The sequence below is a fragment of the Microcaecilia unicolor genome, chromosome 2 (genome assembly GCF_901765095.1).
Source record: "Microcaecilia unicolor chromosome 2, aMicUni1.1, whole genome shotgun sequence".
Lineage (NCBI taxonomy): Eukaryota > Metazoa > Chordata > Amphibia > Gymnophiona > Siphonopidae > Microcaecilia > Microcaecilia unicolor.
Genome location: NC_044032.1, coordinates 65,045,859 through 65,071,337, shown reverse-complemented (window position 1 = coordinate 65,071,337; position 25,479 = coordinate 65,045,859). Strand labels below are relative to the sequence as shown.

Below are 25,479 nucleotides of genomic sequence, written 5' to 3'. Positions count from 1 at the left end.
TCTGAAGTGCATTGCACCCACTAAAACTGCTCCAGGGATCTGCATACTGCTGCGATGGACCTGAGTATGACATTTGAGGCTGGCAAAATATATTTTTAAAGAATTATTTTGAGGGTGGGAGGGGATTAGTGACCACTGGGGGAGTAAGGGGAGGTCATCCCCGATTCCCTCCGTTGGTCATCTAGTCATTTAGGGCACATTTTTGTGGCTTGGTCGTGAAAAAAAAAGGACCAGGTAAAGTCGTCCAAGTGTTCGTCAGGGACGCCCTTCTTTTTTCCATTATCGGTCGAGGATGCCCATGTGTTAAGCACGCCCCAATCCTGCCTTTGCTATGCCTCCGACACGCCCCTGTGAACTTTGGTTGTCCTTGCGATGGAAAACAGTTGAGGACGCCCAAAATCGGTTTTTGATTATGCTGATTTGGGCAACCCTGTGAGAAGGATGCCCATCTTGCAATTTGTGTCGAAAGATGGGCGTCCTCTTTCGAAAATAAGCCTGAAAGTTATTCAAAGTTGTTAAATCGTGAATAGATTGTGAAAAATTACAAGAGGACCTTGGGAGACTGAGCGTCTAAATGGCAGATGATGTTTAATGTGAGCAAGAGCAAAGTTATGCATGTGAGAAAGAGGAACCTGAACTATAGCTATGTAATGCAAGGTTCCACGTTGGGAGTCACTGACCAAGAAAGGGATCTCTGCGTTGTTGTTGATGATATGTTGAAATGCTCTGCTCAGTGTGCTGCAGTGGCTAAGAAAGCAAATGGAATGTTAGGTATTATTAGGAAAGGATTGAAAAACAAAAGTGAGGACATTATAATGCCTTTGTATCGGTCCATGGTGCAACCACACCTCGAATATTGTGTTCAATTCTGGTCGCCGCATCTCAAAAAAGATATAGTGGAATTAGGAAAGGTACAGAGAAGGACGACGGAAATGATAAAGGTAAAGGGATGACTTCCCTATGAGGAAAGGCTGAAGCGTCTAGGGCTCTTCAGCTTGGAGAAGAGACGGCTTAGGGGAGATATGATAGAGGTCTACAAAATAATGAGTGGAGTGGAAGTGGTAGATGTGAATCGTTGTTTATTCTTTCCAAAAATACTAGGACTAAGGGGGCATGCGATGAAGCTTCAAAGTAATAAATTTAATATGAATCAGAGAAAATATTTCTTCACTCAACGTGTAATTAAACTCTGGAATTTGTTGCCAGAGACTGTAGTAAAGGCGGTTAGCTTAGTGGGGTTTTAAAAGGGTCTGGAAAGCTTCCTAGAGGAAAAGTCCATAAACCATTATAAAATTGACTTGGGAAAATCCACTGCTTATTTCTGGGATAAGCATATAAAATATATTGAGCTTTTCTGGGATCTTGCCAGGTATTTGTGATCTGGATTGGCCACTGTTGGAAACAGGATACTGGACTTGATGAACCTTTGGTCTGTCCCATTGTGGCAATACTTATGTACTTACGTACTTATAAGAGATATTGATTACACACAAGAACTCATAGTTTTGGAAGACGTAGTAGTCAGAACAACCTTAATGTCACTGTCCAAAAGAGAGGCCACAAGAGTAGATGGGATTGGAATTGGTTTACCACAAGATTTGGAAGATTGAGGTATGCTTATCAAACTGCCAACAAATATAGAAAACTGCAAAATAGCCAGCAGATTGAAAAAGATCATTCTATATGCCAATTGCCAGGAAAGGAGAACTAATAAAATGTGCAAACTATCATACGATCTTTTTAGAATCACATGACAGCAAAATAATGCTGAAAGTTTTTCATTGAAGGCTGGGGCCATACCTGGGAAGGAAACTAAATAAATCTACAAGCAAGATTCAGGAAAGATTGGGGAGCAAGTGACGTAAATGCCGATGTCCACTGGATAACTGAAAATGTCAAAGGAAGCACACGTGCTTATCAACTACAATAAGGCCTATGATTGTGTTGATTGTGCTAAAATGTGGAAAGTCATTAGGAAAATGGGTATTCCTGAACATCTTATTACTCTAGTAAGTAATCTTTACTCTGGTCAAGATGCAGCAGGCAAGACCGAACATTGAGAAACAGTTTGGTTTACAGTTGACGAAGGAGTAAGATGAGGCTGTATATTTCCACCATATTTGTTTAACTTGTATGCCAAATAATCATGATAGAAGCTGGCTTGAAAGTTGATGAATGTGGATTCAAAATAGAAGAAAGAACATTAACAACCTCTGATATGTTGATAATACCACCTAGTTTAAAGCCCTTCTCAAGAATTTTCGTGTCCTGGAAAATGCTTTCCCCTTTTTTAATAAGTGGATACCATCTGTATTCAGCAGCCCTTAGAATATCACCTCATGATCAGGGAAGATGAAATGTTCTTGTCACCATCTATGAAACTATGCATTCATCTGTACAATACAATCTCTACCTTTGCTTGTGCTCTGTTTATGCTTCAACCAAAAATAACTGATTAGTATTGTGGCAAATTGCCGACTGCCCTATTTATGATGCCAATATTTGATCATTAACCAGAAATGTTAAGTAGTAGTAGTAACCAGTGTAACCTGCATGGAGTGGCTGCCTTATTAGACATTTTAGATGGACTGAGTTAGTAGAAGTAGGGATGAGCCATGTGTATCCAACAAAAATGAAAAGAGGCACTAGAAGTAAAACGTTGGTAATAATGTAATAAACTTCAAAAATATGGTATAATCCACCAGTAATCATGAGATTACAATAAATCCAAAATGGAAACTGCCATATACAGTCCACCAGAGAGTACCACAATCCTGCATATGGATCCCAACACAGAACCATGTTTCCAGCATAACTGCTCAGAAGCTAAGCCTTTTGGAGCTCTTGATGTTCACTTCTGTGACTACAGAGGTGCCTTTCATTGATTTTACCTTAGTCTGTGACCCCTGAAGCAGGCATTATGCCGAAACACGATTCCATGTTGGGTCCACACGCAGGATAGTGGTACTCTGTAGTGGACTGTATACAGTAGTTTCCATTTTGGATTTGTTGCAATTTTATGTTTACTGGTAGATTATACCATAATTTTAATGAAATTATTACCAACGTTTTACCTCTAGTGCCTCTTTTCATTTTTGTTGGATAGCCGTGGCTCATCTCTACTTCTACTAACTCTGTTCTGTGCTCTATGTAGGGTAGTTTGCCTCCTCCTGTTTTAGTTTGGATCTTTATCTGCTGTCATATACCATGTTACTATATCTGCTGTCATAAACCATATAACTATGTTTCTATCAACTAGGAGGATTGAGACAAGGGCCATCTATGTACGTGCCTGCTTTACCCTGTCTCCCAGAGCCATGAAATCACTTTTGATATGTTTGGATAGGGTATATCTGGCAATAGCATTCATGCCAACATGGATGAGCAGCATTGGATAATAGTCGGTAGGCATGATGAGTCTCGTTCCATGCTGTCTTGGATCCTAACACCCATCAGTCAGCACACCTTCCAGGACATTATGTCTTTGACTCCTCCCTCTCCTTCTCTGCACATATTCAACAGATTGCTAAAACCTGTCGTTTCTTCCTCTATAATATCGCCAAAATTTGCCCTCTCCTTTCTGAGCACGCTACCAGAACCCTCATCCACACTCTCATCACCTCTCGCTTGTACTACTGCAACTTGCTTCTCACAGGTCTTCTACTCAGCCATCTCTCTCCTCTTCAATCTGTTCAAAATTCTGCTGCATGATTAATATTTCGCCAAAGTCGCTATGCCCATATCAGCCCTCTTCTGAAGTCACTTCACTGGCTCCCTATCCGTTTCCGTATACAGTTCAAGCTCCTCTTATTAACCTATAAGTGCATTCACTCTGCTGCCCCTCACTACCTCTCCACCCTCATCTCTCCCTACACTCCTTCCCAGGAACTCCATTCACTAGGCAAATCTCTCCTAATTGCACCCTTCTCCTCCATCGCTAACTCCAGACTCCGTTCCTTTTATCTCGCCGCACCTTATGCCTGGAACAGACTTCCTGAGCCATTACGTCAAGCTCCATCCTTGGCCACCTTCAAATGTGGGCTAAAGGCCTACCTGTTTGATGCTGCTTTTAATTCCTAACTTGTCACCTGCTTGTAACCTTTATATTGTCTTCCTCTCTTCAATAGTCCCTTTTCCCTATGTGTCCTATCTGTCTGTCCTACCCTTATCCTTTATTTGTTCTGTCTGTCTGTCCTGATTTAGATTGTAAGCTCTTTTGAGCAGGGACTGTCTTTTTTCTTCATGTTCAGTTGTGAAGCACTGCGTACGACTGGTAGCACTATAGAAATGATTTGTAGTAGTAGTATGCATGAGATACATGTCTCTGTGCCCCTCAGAAGGGAGTCACCAATCCTATAACCCTTCAGGTCCTAACACAATAGTTGATAATTCTGCAGTTTTGGGGTTTCAAGTTCCTCCTCCTCCCGTTTTTACCCAGCTTCCCTACCCCTCACTGTTTTTTTCCAGTTTGTCAAATCTTATTCATTTCTCCATACCACCTGGCATGTTTATCATGTTAGCACAATATTGCTGCTGCTGCTGCTGCTGCTGCTTTCTTTCTTTCTTTCTCCAAATCATTACCAGAAGTAAGAAACAAAAGTAGTCTTATTGCAGATCCCTGTGGAATATATTATTTTAATTGGAATTTATTATGTCTTCTACAGCCGATTGGCACATAAGACAGACACATCTTCCACACTTCTCGGTCTTGTTTCGACTGCTTCTGACCAGTTGATATCCAACTTACTGTCTGGCTTGTCCTTAAGTGTAATATGTAACAGTAATTATGATCTACTCATGCCTCTCTTCTATTAGTTTCGAACAAATATCTGTACACCCCATTTTCTAACATTCTGAAGAATCCAAACAAAATTGATCAGGCAGATCTACGGCGGTTTCTTACCATTTAATTCTCTATGTTGCCCTAGTATGCACCCTTTCACATGTATGTAAGATCGTCTAATTTTTCATCAAACTTGACAAAGGATTTCTTTCAACTTTAAAATATTGACAACATAAGATATATACAAAATTCACTTTCATTTATTATATTTATGTCTGAGTATAAGCAAGTAGCAGTCAACATAACAAACCAAACACATAAGAATAAAATATATAAAACAATAAAAAAATAAAACATAAAGAATTATGACACTTGATTTTTATATACAAGATATGCTGTTTGTATTGTTTGTTCTTGTGTTTTCAGTATTGTCTTGTACAATACTTTGCTTCTGTGAGGAAGTACTTGGGAATGCAATGTTAACTGATTATAAATATAACATTTCTTAGGAATCTATGGGAAAATTGGCTGTGGGAGATGAGATTGTATCTATTAATAATACTCCAATCGATGGGATGTCACATCAGGAAATCTGCACGTTTGTCCAGAACTTACCCACAGCAATAACACTTGAGGTGTGCAAAAAAGTATCAGGTAAGATCTCTTCTCTGTCATTTCTCAAGAAGTATTGTCTACCGGGTTTATACTTTTCCTAGCAAAAGTAGTTTAATTTGGCAAACACACACAGTTCAATACACAATACAAATATAATCAAATGTAAAAGCACAATTCAAGTGATAAAATAAATCGGTGAATAAAAAAAAATCTAAAACATCCCAATGCATTTTAAGGATAGAGGGAAGTGTGCTAAAATGGTTTCAGATTTTTCGTCAAATTTGTTCATATGCAGTGAAGGTATGAGGTAATCTTCCTTAATTTTGGTTCTCTAAATGTGGTGTCCCCCAAGGAGCACCACTGTCCCCTTTGATTTTCAATATATTTATTAGTTCAGTGGTGTTGAATAAGGGTGAATATTTCTATTCTTATGCAGACGATATATTTATTCTTCAGGAGGTGAATTCAAATACATGTGTTAGAAATTCAAGAAGTGATGTTTGAGAGACTAAGATTCAATCATGGGCTAATGGCTGATAGATTTTGGTTGAAGCTTAATTCTTCTAAGACCAGGCTCTTGTGGTTTGGAACACCAAGTCCGTCTTTTCCTCCTCCTGTTTTACTTGAGGGAAATATCTCTCTTGCTTTTGAAGGAACCTCGAAAGTTCTGGGAGTCATTTTGGACTCCCTTCTTACTTTTCATTCTCAAGTAAATAATGTTGTACAAAAGTGTTTTTTCAAATTTATACAATTAAGACCTGTGCAGTGGTAGGAAAAATAATGGAGTCGCTGCTGAAAGAAAGAATAGTTAACTTTCTAGAAGCCAACGGGTTACAGGATCCGAGGCAACATGGCTTACCAAAGGAAAATCCTGCCAAACGAATCTTATTGACTTCTTTAACTGGTTGACCAAAGCACTGGATTAAGGATGTGCGCTATATGTAATCTAATTGGATTTCCCCCACAGAAGACGCGTGAATAAGCTGAGAGGGCTGAACTTAGGACCAAAAGTGGTGAACTGGATAAGAAACTGGTTGACCGACAGGTGGCAGAGGGTGGTGGTAAACAGAACCCGCTCAGAGGAAAGGAAGGTGAGCAGTGGAGTTCCTCAGGAGTCGGTGCTGGGGCTGATTTTGTTTAACATATTTGTGAGAGATATTGCTGAAGGGTTGGAAGGAAAGGTTTGCCTTTTTGCGGATGACACAAAGATAGCCAGTAGAGTGGATACCCTGGAGGGAGTAGAAACAATGAGAAGGGATCTCCAAACATTAGAAAAATGGTCGCAGGTTTGGCAGTTAAAATTTAATCTTCAATTAAATATACTGGGTTATAGAATTATTCAGTTTCTATTGTTTGAACTGCAACCAAAATTCAGAAACCTCAATAGTATTTTACTTAAATTAACAATTAAAAAAAACTAAATTTTGTTGTGTCATCGGCAGTGTTATTATATTCATGAGATTTTTATGGTACTTTAATGATTTGTTTCTATATCCATTTGTTCATTGTTTAAAAATTTATAAATAAAAGTAAAAAAAAAACCCCAAAACTAAATTTGTGATATAATTGTGATGAATGCTCAGTGTCTGGCGCATTGCACTGACCAAAGTCATCTCATTTGCAATATCACCAATCCACCATCATAGCACCACTGTCCATTCCTACCTACCTGTACTGATTATCTCTCATTTCTCTTCATTCACAAACTAATTTTCTATTTCAGTATTAGGTAGTTGAATTTTATAAACCGTTCCACTTAGCTTTAAATGATGTGCTATTCCTGGTGTTATGGTGTATTGCTCCCGGTCAATGATGAATTAAGTGTAACTCTTTTCAATACTTGAAAATTCCTCATTCAGTTGTGACTGTCCATTGTGACTCATATTTCTGTGACTATATGATTCTTATGTTCTCATCTCACAGAGATATTCTCACAATGGAATGAGGGACTTTCAAGTAATGAAAAGCATTACACTTAATTCATTATTGCCCGGGAGCAGTACACCATAACACCAGGAATAGCACATCATTTAAAGCTAAGTGGAACGGTTTATAAAATTCAATTACCTAATATTGAAATAGAAAATTAGAGATATGAGAGATAATCAATATAGGTAGGTAGGTAGGAATGGTGCTATGATGGTGGATTGGTGATATTTCAAATGAGATGACTTTGGTCGGTGTAATGCACCAAAAACTGAGCACCCATCACAATTATATCCCAAATACAGTTTTCTAAATTCTTAATTTAAGTAAAATACTACTCAGGTTTATGAATTTTGGTTGTAATTACAATTTAATGCCAAGAAGTGCAGAGTGGTGTACTTGGGGTGCAGAAACCCAAAAGAGAGATACCAGATAGGAGGGGAGAGATTAGTAAGCTCGACTCGGGAGAGAGACCTTGGGGTGATGGTGTCTGAGGATCTGAAGGTGAAGAAACAATGCGGCGGCCGTTGCCAGAAGGATGCTAGGCTGCATAGAGAAGGGGTATAATCAGCAGAAGAAAGGAGGTGTTGATGCCCCTCTAAAAGTCATTGATGATGCCCCACTTGGAGTATTGTGTTCAGTTTTGGAAGCCGTATCTTGCTAAAGATGTAAAGACTGGAAACGGTGCAAAGAAAAGCTACAAAAATGGTATGGGATTTGCTTTGCAAAGCATATGAGAAGAGACTTGCCGACCTGAACATGTATACATTGGGGGAAAGGAGAAACAGGGGTGACATGATACAGACGTTCAAATATTTGAAAGGTATTAATCCACAAACAAACCTTTTCCGGAGAAGGGAAGGCGGTAGAATTAGTGGACATGAATTGAGGTTGAAGGGGGGCAGACTCAGGAGTAATGTCAGGAAGTATTTTTTCACAGAGAGGGTGGTGGATACATGGAATGCCCTCCCGCAGGAGGTAGTGGAGATGAAAACGGTAATGGAATTCAAACACGCATGGGATAATTGCAGAGGAATCCTGTTTAGAAGGAATGGATCCATGGAATCTTAGCAGAGTTTGGGTGGGTGGCAACACTGGTAATTGAGAAGCAAAGCCAGTGCTGGGCAGACTTCTACAGTCTGTGCCTTGATCGTGACTGAATAGATATGGATGGGCTGGAGTGTACATTTTAAGAGGCTTTGACATTAACTTAAGTACATAAGTATTGCCACACTGGGACAGACCAAAGGTCCATCAAGCCTAGCTTCCTGTTTCCAACAGTGGCCAATCCAGGTCACAAATACCTGGCAAGATCCCAAAAAAGTACAAAACATTTTATACTGCTTATCCCAGAAATAGTGGATTTTCCTCCAAGTCCTTTAGGAAGCCATCCAAACTTCAGAAATTTTAGTACAAGAATAGCGCTGGACAGACTTCTACTGTCTGTGCCCTGAAAATGGCAAGGATAAATCAAACTTGGGTATGCATATAAAGTATCGCATACCGTGTATAATAAGTTTATATTGTTGGGCAGACTGGATGGACTGTACAGGTCTTTATCTGCTGTCATTTACTATGTTACTAGATGTTCCCATCAAGAATTAAACTGGGCATTTTATAGCTATCAACTTTTCTCTAGATAAGCTTATGACTGAAGAATGCCCCTCCTCCACACTTCCCTATCAGAAAATAAGAAAACCTGGAAAACACACTTGCTTTAGGAAAGATCATCAGAATCCGTTAGCCATTATTTAATCTAACATAGTATGTGAACTGCCCAGCTAATAGATCTTAAATCATAGACAGTTTATCAGAGATAAAAGATTTTAGATGCCCTTTCTTACCTAGAGATTCTAAAAATTGCCCCAGCTGTTGTGTTTTGGATGACCTGCAGCTTTCTGTATTAAACTTTTTGGAAGGAATGGAAGCATTTGGCAAACTAACAACAGCTTCAAGAGAGCTTTATCTTTGATACCATTGAGATGTGGGACACTAAACCAAAAACAGAATTGACAAGCTCCCAGATTTATAGATAAAAGCTGGTGGGGGTGGAGGGCTGGCAAGAAAGATATACCTAAGGAGGCACAACCCATTTGGACATTTTAAGGACTATGTTACACAATACTTCAGTTTTACTCGTATGTAACTTTAAGTTGCTGCTATGTCATCTGCTTTACATTGTCAGTGAGACACAAAGTTAGGTCCCAGACAGATGTTATATGATCACGGAATCTGAATGTCATTTGCCACATTAACAGTGAACACACAGCCTTCATGCTAATTGCAAAGTGCAGTCCCTGAACATTATATACTCCTAAATGTCAATTTTCATGTTAGTTCTTTAAAGCAGTAATTAGTGCACGATAACAGTTTAATGTGGCAGCACGCTGATAGCACGATGGTAATTACCACATTAAATAACTGATGCAGTTTAGTTAATAGACTTCAAAATGTTAAAAAATCATTGCTGTTTATCCTTCATTTATTTTAGGACTCCTGTTTTATTATTCTTTTTCAGTGACTGAAGGGGTTTCTCACTGAGCCAGGATTTCTACTGTAGCTCAGAGAAAGGCAAACCAAGAAAATAGTGCTTTAGGAGAACACATTCAGTAGCATTATATACATTAAAAAGCATGAAGTCCTTCTCTGTCAGTTAATATGGGATACATGTTCAAGTTTTAATGCAAGTTTAGTGTGTGTGTATATATATAATGTTTAGGACTTGATTTTTTTTTTTTACAGGATGCCTCTGTGAGAAGTCTGAAAAGGCAACTATTTTAGGTCTAGTTTATAAAGGTGATATAGGTGTCTATGCACCTTTATTAATTAGGCTTCCAGATCCAGCCCCAGTAGGGCACAAATGCCCACACATAGATTTACCCTAGCTCTGAAGATGGCGTAAATGTGTGTGTACTCTATTCGTATACATGCATATTTTATAAAATACGACTGTGTTCCAGCCTGATTTCACCTAAGAACACCTACCAGCAGATTGCCTAAAAGTAGACACACACCATGCATATATTTATTATTATAATAAAATTCTTATCACTCACATTAATAAACAATGAAAGCAGTTAGTCTCCCACCTCCTTTTAATTCGTGATTGTGCAATTTCATAAACCCCCTTTTTTTTTTGCATGTGAAATAGGCTTTACACATGGGGAAAAAAGCATTATAAAATTGCCCACTGTAAACTTAAGTTGATTGTATATGATTAAAAGTTTTTTTTTTAACTAAAGTGTGGCAGGCAAGTATTGTATGAATTGGCCCACAGTAACTGTTAATGTGATGCTGAGGTAACCATTACCATGCTGGCATGACAGCATGAGCTAATTGATGCAGAATGGGCTGTGGACTCACCTTGCAGTTAACACACTGTAACTTACTGTGTGCTTCCGTCACCAATGCAGATAGCAAGGATACACTCACAGCCTTCTAAGTAGGAGGCAGTAAGTGTATCTGTGCTATTTATCACTGCACTTACCATGCGGTAGAATTTTCTTGTGTGCGTGTGGTGGTAGTAGTTATGAGAAGCTTCTAGGACCACCTCCAACACAGCACATGCATTACATTCACCACACCAATTTGGGCATGGAAAAAAAATATGCCTAGGCATATTCTCTAAAGTACACCTAATTTTTATAGAATTGGCTTAAAGTTCTGCACAGTTTGTAGAATACGCTGAGCGTGATCAAATTTGTTGTGTCCATTTAGGCCACGTTTTACACAGCAGAAATCCCAACTCCTAAATTAGGTGCAGAGCAGGTGTATTCTCTAATAATGCACATAGATAGTAGAAACATCCACGCCCTGCCCATGGCCACTCCCCCTTTTCAACTACGTGACTTAGAGTTTAGGTGTACCATGGTACAGGAAGCCGCGCTAACAGCTCTCCGTGCAGTAATGCTGACACAGCCCATTCAAAATGAATAGGCTGTGTCGGCACTAGCGCATGGACAGCCGCTAGCATGGCTTAGTAAACTGGAGCATTAGCGAGTTGTGCAACTAAATCTTAATGCTAGTTAGTGCTGATAATTGCTTTTTAACATCCAATTAACAGCACTGATTAACTTGTTAACTTAGGGGCCCTTTTACTAAGCCGTATAGGCACCTACACGTATCTTACTCATGTCAGTTTTGAACTACTCCCTGACTATCGTGTGGCCCAGGTGGTAATTTCATTTTTTACGTGCGTCCACTAAGCGTGCCAGAAATTATCTGGCACGTGGCGGTAACCAGGTGGTAATCAGCATTATACACGTGTAGACCGTTACCACTCGGTTAACACATGAGACCTTACCACTAGGTCAATGGGTGGCAGTAAGGTCTCAGGCCCAAAATGGATGTGCGCCAATTTTTATTTTTCCACATGTCCGTTTTCAGCCAAAAAAAGAATGTTTTTGCAGGTGCGCTGAAAAATGGTCCTGTGTGCCTCAAATACATGCAGCTACACCAGCACAGGCCATTTTTTCAGCGCACCTTAGTGAAAGGACCCCTAATTAATTTCTGCACATTGTTATGGAATACACTTCAGTTTCCAAGTGGAAATCTTGACGTGATATATATATATATATATATATATATATATATATATATATATATACTGTATATATATATATATATATAATCTGGGGGTTATTGTGTGGTAAATGTAAAACTTTGAGAAAGCACCAAAGAGGAGAAAAAAATCCCCTATGAAAAAATGAGAAAAGAAAACAGAAGTACCTCTTCTCTTCTTTTTCTTACCTGTAAGTAAGTAGTTTGAGGCCCTATTCAGCTACTTTTTCACGGTGGAATTCCTTGCCAAAAAATATAACATCCCAACATGATTACTTGTTGTTGTTTTTTTGTAAGTTTTTGAAATCTTCCCTTTTCAAAAAATTTCTGTCAGTTGATCCTGGTATTTGGTCCTCCCCCCTTCCATTCTCTCCAGTATGCTTTATTATTGAATTTTTTTTGTATTTATGGTTCTATCCTTCTTGATAAGTGTGAGTTTATGAATATTATTTCATATTTTGTAATGACTTCTTTTTAGCTTGTTAGCCATATTTAACTTGAAATTGTGTGGAAAAATGTGGGTTATAAATGTCATAATAAATAAGTAGGGAGGACCAACAAAAATTGAAAAAAGGAAACCTTGGAGTCAAAGAATGAAAAATAGCAAGTTTATTGTAAAAAGAAACAAAAAAAAAAGCAATAAAATGTAGACCAACAGGTCTGCATAAAACAAATCCCCAAAAAACGGTGAGAGTTCAGAAGAAGAGCTTGGCACAATGTCCTGTTTTGGTGCAACCACCTGCTTCAGGAGTCACATTGATAAAAACAAGTATCTGTATATACTAAACCTTTTCGGAGCATTTAGCAGTGAAAGCATTAAAATTCATAGGGGCCCTTTTACAAAGTGTCGGTAAGTCCAGGATGAGCTTACCACATGTTAACTCAGGACTACCACCAGCCCAATGCAGCCACCGGTGGTAGTTCTGGCTTGAGTGTGTGCCATTTCCGGCGAGCCAGAAAAAGGTTTTTATAGTGTGACGCTAATCCAACGGTAACTGGGTTTCGCCGTGCACTGCCTGGTTACTTCAGGAGCTCTTACCACCACCTCCGTGGGTGACGGTAAGTGCTCCCTGCCACATGGCCATTCGGTAAGAGTTGTTTGTGCCACATGGCCACTTTTGTGGGGGGCTTTTTACCCACTGCAGTAAAAATGGACCTGGCGCTTGTAAAAAACAGCCCCCACCACTACTGTAGGTCCCTTTTTCCCACAGCTTAGTAAAAGTACCTTTGAGGATTATTTAACCTCCCAGTTACAAATGTAATTTTATTTTTTACAATAAACTTATCATTTGTCATTCTTTTACTCAAAGGTTTCCTTTTTTTTCAGTTTTTTTTTTTTGGTCTTCCCATACTTCTGTTGTCTTTTCAAATGTAAAACTTTACCACACTTTAGTAAAAGTGATACTGAATGTACTTTCCGCCTCCTAAATTATGCATATAAGTTCATAGCACGCCTAAATTTGGCCACACAAAAAGGCACTCTAGGGGAAGGCTTTTTGATAGTATACATGTAAATTGTATTTTCAAAAGTTACATGCAGCTTGTAAATTTACACCCTGTTTTGCAGTGGGTAAATCCAGCCATGAAACAATCTGATATTCAGACTCAATTTGCATATGTTTTTTGCATTTAAAAATTGTGCAGAGTTTATTTTGTTTGTGAAATTTTGTGCTATCTTTGCAATTAGGTGCATTTACTGAAAATGTATCCATGTATACAATAGTAAAAATAAATTTGAAAAAATACTTTTTTAATTATCATTTTATAAAAACTTAGGGGCCCATTTACTAAAGCTTAGCGTGCACTAATAAAATTAGCACATGCAAAATGTAAAAAGCTTATTTTATACCTATGAGCTTGTTAGCATTTAGCATATGCTAATTCTGTTAGCGTGCACTAAGCTTTAGTAAAAGGGTCCCTTAGATTTTTATTTGAATAATGGAACATTGATGGTTGCATAATTTTTCTTAACTTCTGTTTCCAGCTGTGAATAGGTTATCAAGCATTATGCCTCCAGGAACGTATTGCAGTAGAACAGTAGCTGCTGAGGAAATACATAGTGGAAAATGTGAAGAGGCCTTGGAAAATGGAAAAACTAACTCCACAGAGGATGTAATAGTGTTGCCTGACTTGGTGCCTTCACCTGTTGCTGAAACCAGAGAGGTCCTAGTAACAGATGCCTTAGAACTCAGTCATGCCTTACGTCAAGAGGAGCATAATGTTGTTCCAGTCACTGATACTGATGATTTTATGAATGAATTAAATTATTCTGAGGATAAGAATTATCAGGTTTCACTAAAAGTGAATGAATCAGATGGAGGTGAAAATAAGGAAGGATGCAACAATGTGATCACAGAGGAAAGTTGTTTGAAGGGTTCTGTGGTTGATTCTGCAATAAAAAATGAGTTCCATAAAAACAATACGAAATGTACTCCCTTGCCATCTTGCACTGAGGGGATTTGGGAATTTTCTGTTTTAGATTCTCTTAGTGCTGGCAAAATTTTTACGGTGAATAAAAACTGCTTAAATAATTATTCAAGGAATTTTAGCAGCTTGAATGAAGAAAATACGCCTCTAGAAAACCATGAGAAAGAAAAAAGAATCGAGCCGTATCCCAAATCTATGTATGGCACTACAGAGGACTCCTATTCAGATTCTGAATCACTAGTAGACAGTCCTTCAGATTTCACTAGTGACAGTTTGCAGTTGCCATGTCTTCAAAGTAATTCACCTTTATGTGATAAGAATGGTACAGATTCAGATGAAGAACAAATTGAAATTTGTTGTGCAAATAATAATCTGCCACACATTGAAGGGCAGCAGCTTGAATTTCCTGTACTCCCTGATCATATGTCCCCATCATGCTCTGAGTCCAAAGGTTTACAGACAGAATGTTTTGCTGAGGTTTGCTCTTCAACAAGAAATGAAGAAAAACATTGTTGTGCACCAGAAGAGTATTCCTGTTCATTGCAAAACTTGACACATCAAGGAAAGGAAGAAAATAATGTTGATTTACCTCTTTTACATTCCCTATCATCTGATTCTGTGTTATATAAAGATACACAAGAAAACCCAACGAATATTGACAGATATTCTGAATCACACAGTTGTCAGGACAGTGGTGCCTTAAGTATAGAACAGAGGACAGAATTAGAAATTGATGAAAACAAAATGGACATTAATGAGCCTTCCACCGAAGGTGCATCTTTACACAGCAGCGAAATACCTCTATACATGACAGATCTCCTTGGGAAACAAATGGAAGAAAAAAAAGCTAACTCTAAACATAATCTAGTGGATTCTTGCAATCTAGTATTTAGACCTCATGACAAACTTAATTTGGATCCAAGCAAGAATGAAAAAGTTAATTTCATCAACACTTATAACACAGGAAGAAATGAAGTAGATATCCCATTAATAAATGCAATCACAACACCTAAGTCTGCACTGCAGATTAATTCAAGTGAAATTAATAGGACTAATACACTCAATTTTCATGACAAAAATGAAATTACAACTTCCCATGCTGTCTCAGGAAACTCTAATTCCAAAACCAAAAGTTCCACTTTAAATTATGATAATACAGTTACAGTGTCTCATTGTCCAGTCTCACAGTATAATTTGTATTATGATATGAGGGACATATCTCCAAGACTTGCCACTGAAACACTTCCTGAAAATGCTCATAGATACAAATCAGGCTCAGTACTTGAAGACTTATGTATTAAAAGTATGACCAGACCAAATACAGAAATTTCCGAAGTGAATACTACAAATGCTGAAACTTTTGAACATAAAAGTCTTTCCATTTCCCCACAGCCATCTCCCAAACTTCATACAAAGAGAATGCCAACACAAAACTTTAAAAAACCCACAGAATCAGTTAAAACCAGCTCACCTCTGTCTAAAATACTTGCCAGTGAAAAAAACAAAACATCATCCATGAATGTTCCTGAAAAAATGTCTCTACTGACACTGAGCACCGGTTTTGTAGAAAGTGAAAAAAATGGAAAACAAAGAGAATTAGGTGGCAATAGAAGACCAGCAACATATACATGGAGATGTGACAAGCAAAATGAAATAGAAACAGGAATCTTTTCAGAAAAAATAGCTATTACAGATATGGATAATTACAAAGTAAAGGAGCATCAATCTAAAATAGCCACTTCTTATAGTGAAATACAGAAATCTGAGTGCACAAATAAAACAACTGAAAATCTCAATGATCTGTCTTTAATACCAAAACATAGTTCTAGTGGAGATGATTCAAGCTTACTTTTTTCTCAAAGAGCAGATACAACCAAATCCTCTTTACTGCCTTCAACATTTCCCATAACTAATGAGCAACCAGACGGTCAGGACCTGCAGCGCACTTTTATAGAGGTGAAATTATCTACAACATCATTGATACCATCAACAGAAAAGACAGAAGAAGCAAATAAAAAGATCTGTCAAATAACTGGGCACTTAGAAACTGCCATCACTACAACTGAAACACCTAACCGTGCTCTAAGACCAGTAACAAGAACACATTCAATGCCTGTACAATTGTCATGTAATTACAAAGTAGAATATAGTGCAATGAGGTGTCTGGAAAACCCTGTTCAAAATATTGACAGTAGTAGAGTTGATGCATGTTCCTCTGTATGTAACGCCCGAGCAGGAAAGTTCAAAATGGGTCATGTCAGTTTGATTAGTTGTCAGACCAGAGAAGATGGAATGCGACAAATAGAATTTTCCAAACAAGTTCAGAAATCAGATCACGAAGAACATCCTTCTAAAAATGAAAAGAATTATCTTGGCACAGATAAATCAAAAAGTACTAAAAGAAACTATTATTATGAGTTAAACTGGCCATATGAACCTACTTCTTCTTTCTCTGTAAAGCAGAGAATCAAATCATTTGAAAACTTGGCAAGTTTTGATAAGCCTATTATTAAAGCTATCGATATACATTCCTTTTGTATTACAGCTAAGCCTCCAGTTGGTAGACGATCTTCTGGTTCAGTGTCATCAGGAGCAACTAGCATTCCTGATACAGCACGATCACTGCGACGAAGCTTAAGCTCATGCAGTGACAGCCACAATGAAACTGCATTATTATCATCACAACTGCAGAAATCACCCTCAAGCATCACCTTAACATGTTCTGAGCAGAATGTAACAGACCAAAACAAAGAAGTTTCTACAATTCAGAAAGAGAAAAATGGCTCAGAGAATATTCAGGACAAAGTATTATGCACACCTCCTACCAGAAGAAGCAAACCATCAGGAGGTCATGGTAGGCAATCAGCTTTATCACGCTCTAAATTGAGAGAGTTAAGAGCCCTGAGCATGCCAGACCTTGACAAGCTGTGTGATGAGGACTTCTCAGTTGAACCTAAGGTAACCACGCATTTCAAAACTGAGATAGAAATTAAACCTAGAAGGTCTGCAGGTTCTTCAACTGAAAATTTTCCGAATCTCAGTAAATGTGCACTGTCAAGCCTTTCCAAAGTGAGCAAACTGGATTCAAGGGAGAATAGTTTCTGCACGTATGACTCTGGCACACCAGGGTCAACCTCAGATGATGAGATGACATATGACAACATACTGGATGAGAAATGCTTCGAAAAAAATTGGTCAATCAGGTAAGCTAAGATTAAGTTTATATGAATATTAAAGTAAATGAAATATGGCCTCTTGTTCCTTTTTAAATTGGTTTTAAAATACTTTTCAGATGTTGCTAGAACTCTGTCACTCACCTATCTGAATTCTGAACATTTGTAACAAAAAATAGTAAGCAAGCTATTTATTATAATGTATTTGCTATACCACCTTTCATAAATCGACAAAGTTTAGATCCATTTTTATCTTTGGATAATACATGTCAATCTATTAATAAGGAAAATGTTGTGGAAACTGATAACTGCATAGAGTAAGATGATGTTTTCTGTTTGATCATTTTAAGATTATTAGCTAGGCATTTATCTAATCACAGTTACACTACTATAATATTCTATATGCTGGATGTTTTGCAAGATTGATAAAGCATTTGCAGACCCTGCAGCCAGATTATTATGTGGTGTTCATAATTTCAACTAGGTGACTCCTCTTTTACAAAAATTGCATTATCCACTGATAGAGGTGCATATATCTTTTAAATTATGCATCTTGGTATTCAGAATAATTCGTGGCTTAGCTCCATCTTCTACAACTGTTAGTCTTCCCTTCAGCATAGAATGTCTCATTATAGAGAAAAGTTGATATTTTATTTCAGGGGCGTAGCTATGGGTGGGCCCAGGCCTACCCAGTTTTGCCTCAAGCCCACCCAGAAGCACAATCCCTCCTGCAGTTCCAACACCTCCGTGTCTTCCAATCCTTACCCTCTCCCACCCCTGCCGCAGTGCCTTGCACTTTGCTATCAGCGCTGCCTGGAAGCAACTCACAGACGCGTTGCTGACATCCTGCTCCAGGGCCTTCCCTCTGCCACACTGATGCAACTTCCTGTTTACGCAGGGCGGGACGCAGCAGAGGGAAGGCTGTGAGTTGCTGCCAGGCAGCGCCGATAGCAAAGTGCAAGCGCTGCCACGGGGGTGGGAGACTTGAGGTGCAGGAGCAGGATGCCGCATCTGTGAGTTGCTGCCACTGGCAGTGCCAATAGCATTAAGCGCTGCGACAGAGATGGGAGAGGGTGAGGAAGACAATGGGATGCTGGCCCTGCAAGGGGAAGAGGCTGAAGGGAAGGGAGAGGTGCTAGACTTGCAGACGATTAAGGAAAATATGTTGGGGGGGGAGTTAAGGAAGATGTAGAGGTGCTGGCCCTGGGAAGGGAGGGGCCTGAAGGGAAGGGAAAGGTGCTGGGCTAGCGAGGGGCAGGGGGTTGGAGGGAAGGGAGAGAGAAATACTGGACTTGAGAAGGGGGAGATAGGAGGGAAGGGAGAGAGGTGCTGGGTTTGCAGGGGGTTAAGGGAAGGGGAGAGGTGCTGCATATGCAGGGGGGTTGGAGGGAAAAGGGAGGTGCTGGATATGCAGAACGTTGAAGTGAAGGGGTGAGGTACTGGACATGTAGCGGGGAGCTGGATGAAAGGGAGAGAGGTACTTGAACATGTAGGAATGGGGGGGGGGGGGCTGGATGAAACGGAAAGAGGTGCTGGACATGTAGGGGGAGCTGGAGGGAAGGGATAGAGTTGCTGGATATGCAGGGATTGGCTGAAGGGAAAGGAGAGAGATGTGGACCTGCAAGGAGGGCTGGCGCAAAGGGAGAAAGGTGCTGGACCTATGGGAGTGGGAGGGGTTACAGGGAAGGGAGAGAGATGCTAGACAAGGGAATAAAGGAAGAGGGGTCAAATGCTGAGCTCATAGTGGGAGAAAGAGCCAGATGGATAAAGGGAAGGGAAGAGAGAGGAAGAGAAGCTGGTTGGGGTATGGTCAGAGAAGAGAGGGACACATTGGTGTGGAGGAGGGAGAAAGGGGACATAGGGAGGTGTACAGATACAGAAGGGAGCATGAGGACAGGGACACAAATGCAAGATTCTGTATGGGGATGGCATATGGGCACAGAGGGGCAATGCCTGACAAGGGGGGGATATGGAATAGAGATACAATAATGGGCACTGGATGGGGGTATATGAACACAGAGGGGGGAGATACCAGACAAGGGAGATACAGAAGGGAGATGCTGGACATGGGGTAAATAGGTGCACAGAGGAATGATGATGGATTAGGGGATATGAACACAGGGGAGATACTGGACAAGGAAATATAGGAAAACGGAGATGGATGATGGACATGGATAAAGAAGAAATGTCAAATAGACAGGAGACCCTGGCAAGTGAGTTAATAGAAGACAGAGGGAAGCAGAAACCAGAGATTGGGACCAATATGATTTGAAAAATAAAATGAACAGACCTCAAAAAGGAACAAAAAATTATTTTATTTTCAATGTTGTGAATATAATATGCTGTAACATGGCTGGGGTCCAAGGCAGAAATCTAGGAAAGGACCCCAAAGTCCATTACTAGGCTGCGCCTTCAGCTTCCAGCAGGCTTTGGGCTTTCTCTGGCCAGGAAACCAAGCACAATTGCCCTAGTTGCAACCCCTAACACCATCCCTGGCATGTGCCATCTTTATATTTTGCACAGGAGGAAATGCCGTTTTTTCTTGTTTCTCTGGTGTTGTACTACATGCAAGGTTTGTTTTCTAGGGGTTTCTGTTTAATTTGTGTTTCTAGAGTTTGTGGTCATTTATTCTGTATTTGGCATTTGTGTTCTGTGTGTGTGACTGAGGTATTCTGTTAGCATGAAGTTTCTATTTAGCAATGTGTAATAATTTGGCTTGTTCACCTTTCCTGATAAATGTATTTGTATTTTAGGACCCCACTACAATATTTAAGGCACTGCCTTTTCATTGGTAGGATCCTTGTTTTGGAAGTTAGTGCTGACATGGTAGATTTGCTCTAGGTTCTGAATGACTTTTGTTTTATAGATTTTCTTTTAATTAATGTATAATATGTTTTGTTTTATAGATTTTCTTTTAATTAATTAATTTATAATATGTCCGTTATTGAGATTACACTATTACACTATTATTATTATTATTATTATTATTATTATTACATTTGTACAAAATTTCTTTGTATGGTGAGTTTTATGGGGAAATGTCCTTGCTCTGCTCTGTATCCATTGTTGGTGGAGGGACAGGAGGTTCTCTGGATGCAAATGTGTTCGGCTTCAATACCATATGTGTGTTTGGAGGACCATGGCTCAATGGGGCTGAGGAGTGCAGTCTATTGTACTTCCCTTAGCTCTCAATTGGCCTTCAGCCACTGAAGCCTATACTGCTACCCTCATTGAAGTTATGGGGAGTGAGGTAGAAGTCGAGCATGGAGTGGGGTATAGATAGAGCATGGGTGCATCAGGTTGCTGTTTTTTCACTTTCAAAAAAGTGCCCATCCATCCAACCTGTTGGCCCACCCAAAAATTGCCTTCTGGCTAGGCCACTGGTTCATGTTCCATTGGCAAAAAGCATAAAATACAAATGGATTTTCACATCAGATTTTGCTTATCAAGCAGCAAACGTTTGGAATGTATTACCTCCAGATATCAGATCTATTTCAGATGATATGAGGTTCCATCAGAAGCTAGAAACTTTATTATTTTCAATATTTCTGGAGGTTTAATTTCTTTTGTTGAATTACTGTGACATCCAAGAAATGACTGGTCTTATTGCCATCCTCAATGAACCAGACAGTTGGTAATTGTAGTATATAAGCATGTAGTGTATTGTACAATGCAAATAAATTAAAGGGGATAATGCTCACTCTTCCATCTACCGTGAACTTAACGGCAAAAAATTGCCATAGCATGCTCAAACTGATGAGCATGCAAATTGCCACATCAAAATCATGTTAGTAATCTGCAACTTGGTGTAAAATGTCAACATTCCTGTCAGTGTCTGAGTTGTGAATGACTCATACACTAACAGAAGGGTTGCAATTTAAAAAATAAATAATAAATAACCGACTGGCGAACGCCTTTACGGTACTATGTAAGCCACATTGAGCCTGCAAATAGGTGGGAAAATGTGGGGTACAAATGTAACAAATAAACAAATAACCATGCCATGGCATTCATCAGCCCCATACTCCCAACCTAACACTTTTTCCATCTCCCTCAACCCCCCAAAAAACATATCTCTGGTGTCTAGCGGCTCTCTCCCTGACCCCCCCCCCCCTATGACCAACCCCCTCCCAACCTGACCCTCTTCCACAAATAAAAAGAAATGCCCTGATGGTCGATTGGCCTCTGAATCTCTCCCCTCCCCTCAGTCGCAAATTGCCCTGATGGTCTAGTGGAAGCTCACCCCCTATCCCCATACCTCATACAAGGCAGGGGAGATGCCCACTCACACCTGCCTCTGAGTGCCATCATCTGCAAAATGGTGGTACCACACCCCACCTCACGTGGTACATCCTTGGATGCACTGAGTGGGGCTTATCTACCACATTTACTCTCTATTTACTATAGTAAATAAATGCATGGAGTAAGCTATGCAAATCCTTGCAATCAATTTATAAAGTTATTTCCAAACCCAAGGGGCCATTGTTAGAATTTGTGCATTATTTCCTGCTTGGAAAGATGAAACTTGAATTCTGTTTTTATTGGGGTTTTTTTAAGGTCAAATGATTTGTATTGAAATTGTAAAATTGCAAAATAATATAATATATGTGTTTATAGAATGATATACAGGTACTGTAATATGTTGTTATATAATAAAGTGAACTGCGAGTACCAGGCAAGGTAACATACTGTTAGATGTGATACGTAAATGAGATAACATAGGCTTAAATTGGTAGGTTAATAATTTTAATGTAATCTAATCTCTATGTTCGTACTAAAGGAGAGATTAAAATTATTGACTATTAGTTGGCGGACCAGTCTATCATCGGTGATCAGATGGTATTATATTTTTTTAGGGTATTGGGCTAGATTCTATATATGGCACCTGAAAATTCCGCATGGAAAAAAATACGCCTAGGCGTATTCTCTAAAGTATGCCTAAATTTTATAGAATACACTTAAATTTCCATGCAGTATATAGAATATGCTGAGCGCTTCTCCATACGACTAGATTTAGTTGTGGCCATTTACACCATGTTTTACTTGGCTTAAATCCTGATGCCTAAATTGTGCATATTCTATAACATGCACCCATGCCCCGCCCATGCCCATGCCCCTTTTCCACTATGCAACTTAGAATTTACGCTTACCACATTACAGAATACACATAGCGAGTTGTGTACATAAATCTTAATGCTAATTAGTGCTGATAATTGCTTGTTAACATCTAGTTGACAGTTCTGATTATCTAGTTAACCAATTAAGTTATGCATATTGCTGTAGAATACGCTTCAATTTCTGCATAGAAATTAAGATGCGATGTATAGAATCCGACAGATTGTGTTTCTGCTATTCTGTGTTCAAAATTTATTATAGAACAGTGTTGTCCAAGTCCAGTTGAGTAGTACCCCTTGCCAGTCAAGTTTTCAGGATATCTACACTGTCTCTATTATATGCAAATCTTTTATGCATATTTATTGTGAATATCCTGAATACCTGACTGGCAAGGGGTACTCCAGGGCTAGCCTTGGGAGACCCTCATATAGAACGCATGTAATTTCACCAGTAAAATATTGAGAGGCTTGAATTTGATTTCCAGTGAAGAACAGTTTTTATCGCCATCACCATTAAGTTTGTCTACCATGATAGTAGAGCAAAATATGATAATATAAAATGATATAGGAACATTAATTGAAAGAATTGATTTCATGAGGTTCCATAATTCTGTCCAATAAGGTTGTTTGAGGTCACAGTCTTATGAAGTATTCCAGTAGATAGATGGCATCTCTAACAAGTAGAGGATGTAGAGTTTGTTATATGATTACTTTTTACAGGTGTCCATTGCATTATGAACAATGAAATATAAAGATTGCATAATAGAGGCTGAATTAAGCACTTTATTACTATGTTAACACATATACGCTCATTGTTTAGATGTCAGTCTATAGTTAAAGGTGTTTTAGATGAAGCAGCCTGTTGAAATATACTTATTGTGCTCATAATAATTTGTAACTCTGGTGTGTTGGTATTTAGTAAACTTAGTATTGCAGAACCATATTTTTTTTTCACGCTGCAGTCTGTGAGCAAAATTTAGATGCTGCTCTCTGTATACACCTGTAGAAATATCTCGGTAAGTATAAAAACAATCACACCCAGGAGAGGAGAGAAATTCTAGGAGGTATACTAGAGTAACTCTCCCAATACATAACTTGATTAGAACTTTATAGTTAACCAGAAGAAAACTATCTTAATGCAAAACCAGTATGCCCAGGTTTCCAGGTGCTTTTTGGCTAGGATCAGGCGACCCTCAGGGGGAGGAATGCTGTCTTCGCCCCCCCCCCCCCCCCCCACCACCACCACCACCAACAACCCAGCATTGCCTCTTTCTTTCTGGCACTGTCTGACCCTGGCATGCAGCATTAACTGTGTTTGTTTGTCTCTCTCTCTCTTCCCCATCCCTCTCACCATTCAGCATTGCTTTGTCTTTCTCTCTCCCCCATTCAGCTTTGCCTTTGTGTGTCTCTTTTTCTCTATCCAACATTACTCTATCTTTCTCTCTCTCTCCCCACGCAGTATTGCCTACCCCACTCCACCATCCAGGATGTCCCCTGTCTCTCTCTTTCTCCCTATGCGTCTTCCAGCATTGCCCCTGCCCCTCTCTTTATCCCATCCAACAGTGCCCCTGCCCCTCTCTCTCTTAACTTATCCATCAATGTCCCTGCCCCTCTCTCTCTTACCCTATCCAGCAATGCCCCTGCCCCTCTCTCTCTTACCCTATCCAGCAGTGCCCCTGCCTCTCTCTCTTACCCCATCCAGCAATGCCCCTGCCTTTTTCCCTTTCTCTTCAATGCAGCATTTCCCTGTCTCTCTCTGTCGCTTTCTAACCCTTCTTTTCTACTTTGTTGTTGGGATTCTCATTTGTTAGAAAAATTTGTTATAAAAGGATCCATGACAATGTTTTTCTTTTGGGCTAGTAAGTTGTGGAATTCCATACCTGTACATGTTCGTATGATTTCTAGTTATTTATAATGACTAATTTTTGTAAGTTTTCCTAACTTTCCAATTTATGCTGTATACTTACGTAACCCGCTCTTTATTGATTTTAGTGGGATATAAATACCCTGAATAGAATTCCCTGTCTCTCTCTTCCCTCCCTCCCATTCATTATTGCCCTGTTTCTCTTTCCCCCACCCCAGCATTGCCTCAGACTCAACCCATCCCCACCCCACCCTACCCTACCATTGCATCAGCTTCTCCCATCACCCACCCCAGCATTGCCTCGGGCTCTCCCTATCACCCACCCCAGGATTGCCTTGGGCACACATGCCCCAACATTGCCTCAGGGACTCCCTTTCTCTCTTACCCTGCTGTCCATCATTTGTTTCCTCCTGTCACCACCTTTGCCAGGCCTGCAGCAAGTAAAGGCAAAGATGAATGGGACTGGCACTGTATGCATGCTGCTACTTCCGCTACCATCCCCCACCTCTATCCTCCTCTGATACAGCTTTCTCTTTCAGAAGAAGGTAGAGGCAAGCTGGCAGCGGAATCAGCAGCATGCGCACAAAGCCAGTTCCAACCATCTTTGCTGATTACAACTACAGTCTGGGTAAGGTGGCAATGAGAGGGGACAAAAGATGCTGAACAAAGGATGGCAGAGTAAGAGAGAGAGATACAGTGTGAGAGAAACAGGATATGTGGTGGATTGGGGGAAGGTGAGAGAAAATACTTTCACAGGCAGGAGAATGGAGCAATGACATCACTTCCTGGACAGGAGCAACCACTAGGAAATGTGAAGGTAGGCTTGGGAGGAGTTTTCTGGGGTGGGATGGGATGGGAGTGCTTCTGAAAGGGCAGCTGTGCTTGTGGTTATCCAGGAGAGGTTTCTTTTCTTGGGTGGAGGAAGAAAAGGGTCCTCTCTTTCCCAGGGAAGGCGAGCAAAGACTAAGATTCCTGCTGTAACTTGCAAGCTATGCGGATGTTGACACCTGCAAAGGT

General features: G+C 39.7%; 1 protein-coding gene across 1 annotated transcript in view; it reads left to right on the top strand.

Moving 5' to 3' along the window:
• Positions 1 to 25,479, top strand: part of PDZD2 (PDZ domain containing 2) — a 307,044-nt gene that overhangs the window by 231,421 nt on the left and 50,144 nt on the right. The window contains exons 17-18 of the mRNA XM_030193000.1: positions 5,293 to 5,437; positions 13,869 to 17,514. Coding sequence (XP_030048860.1) covers positions 5,293 to 5,437; positions 13,869 to 17,514 — 3,791 coding nt within the window. The remainder of the gene's footprint in view (positions 1 to 5,292; positions 5,438 to 13,868; positions 17,515 to 25,479) is intronic.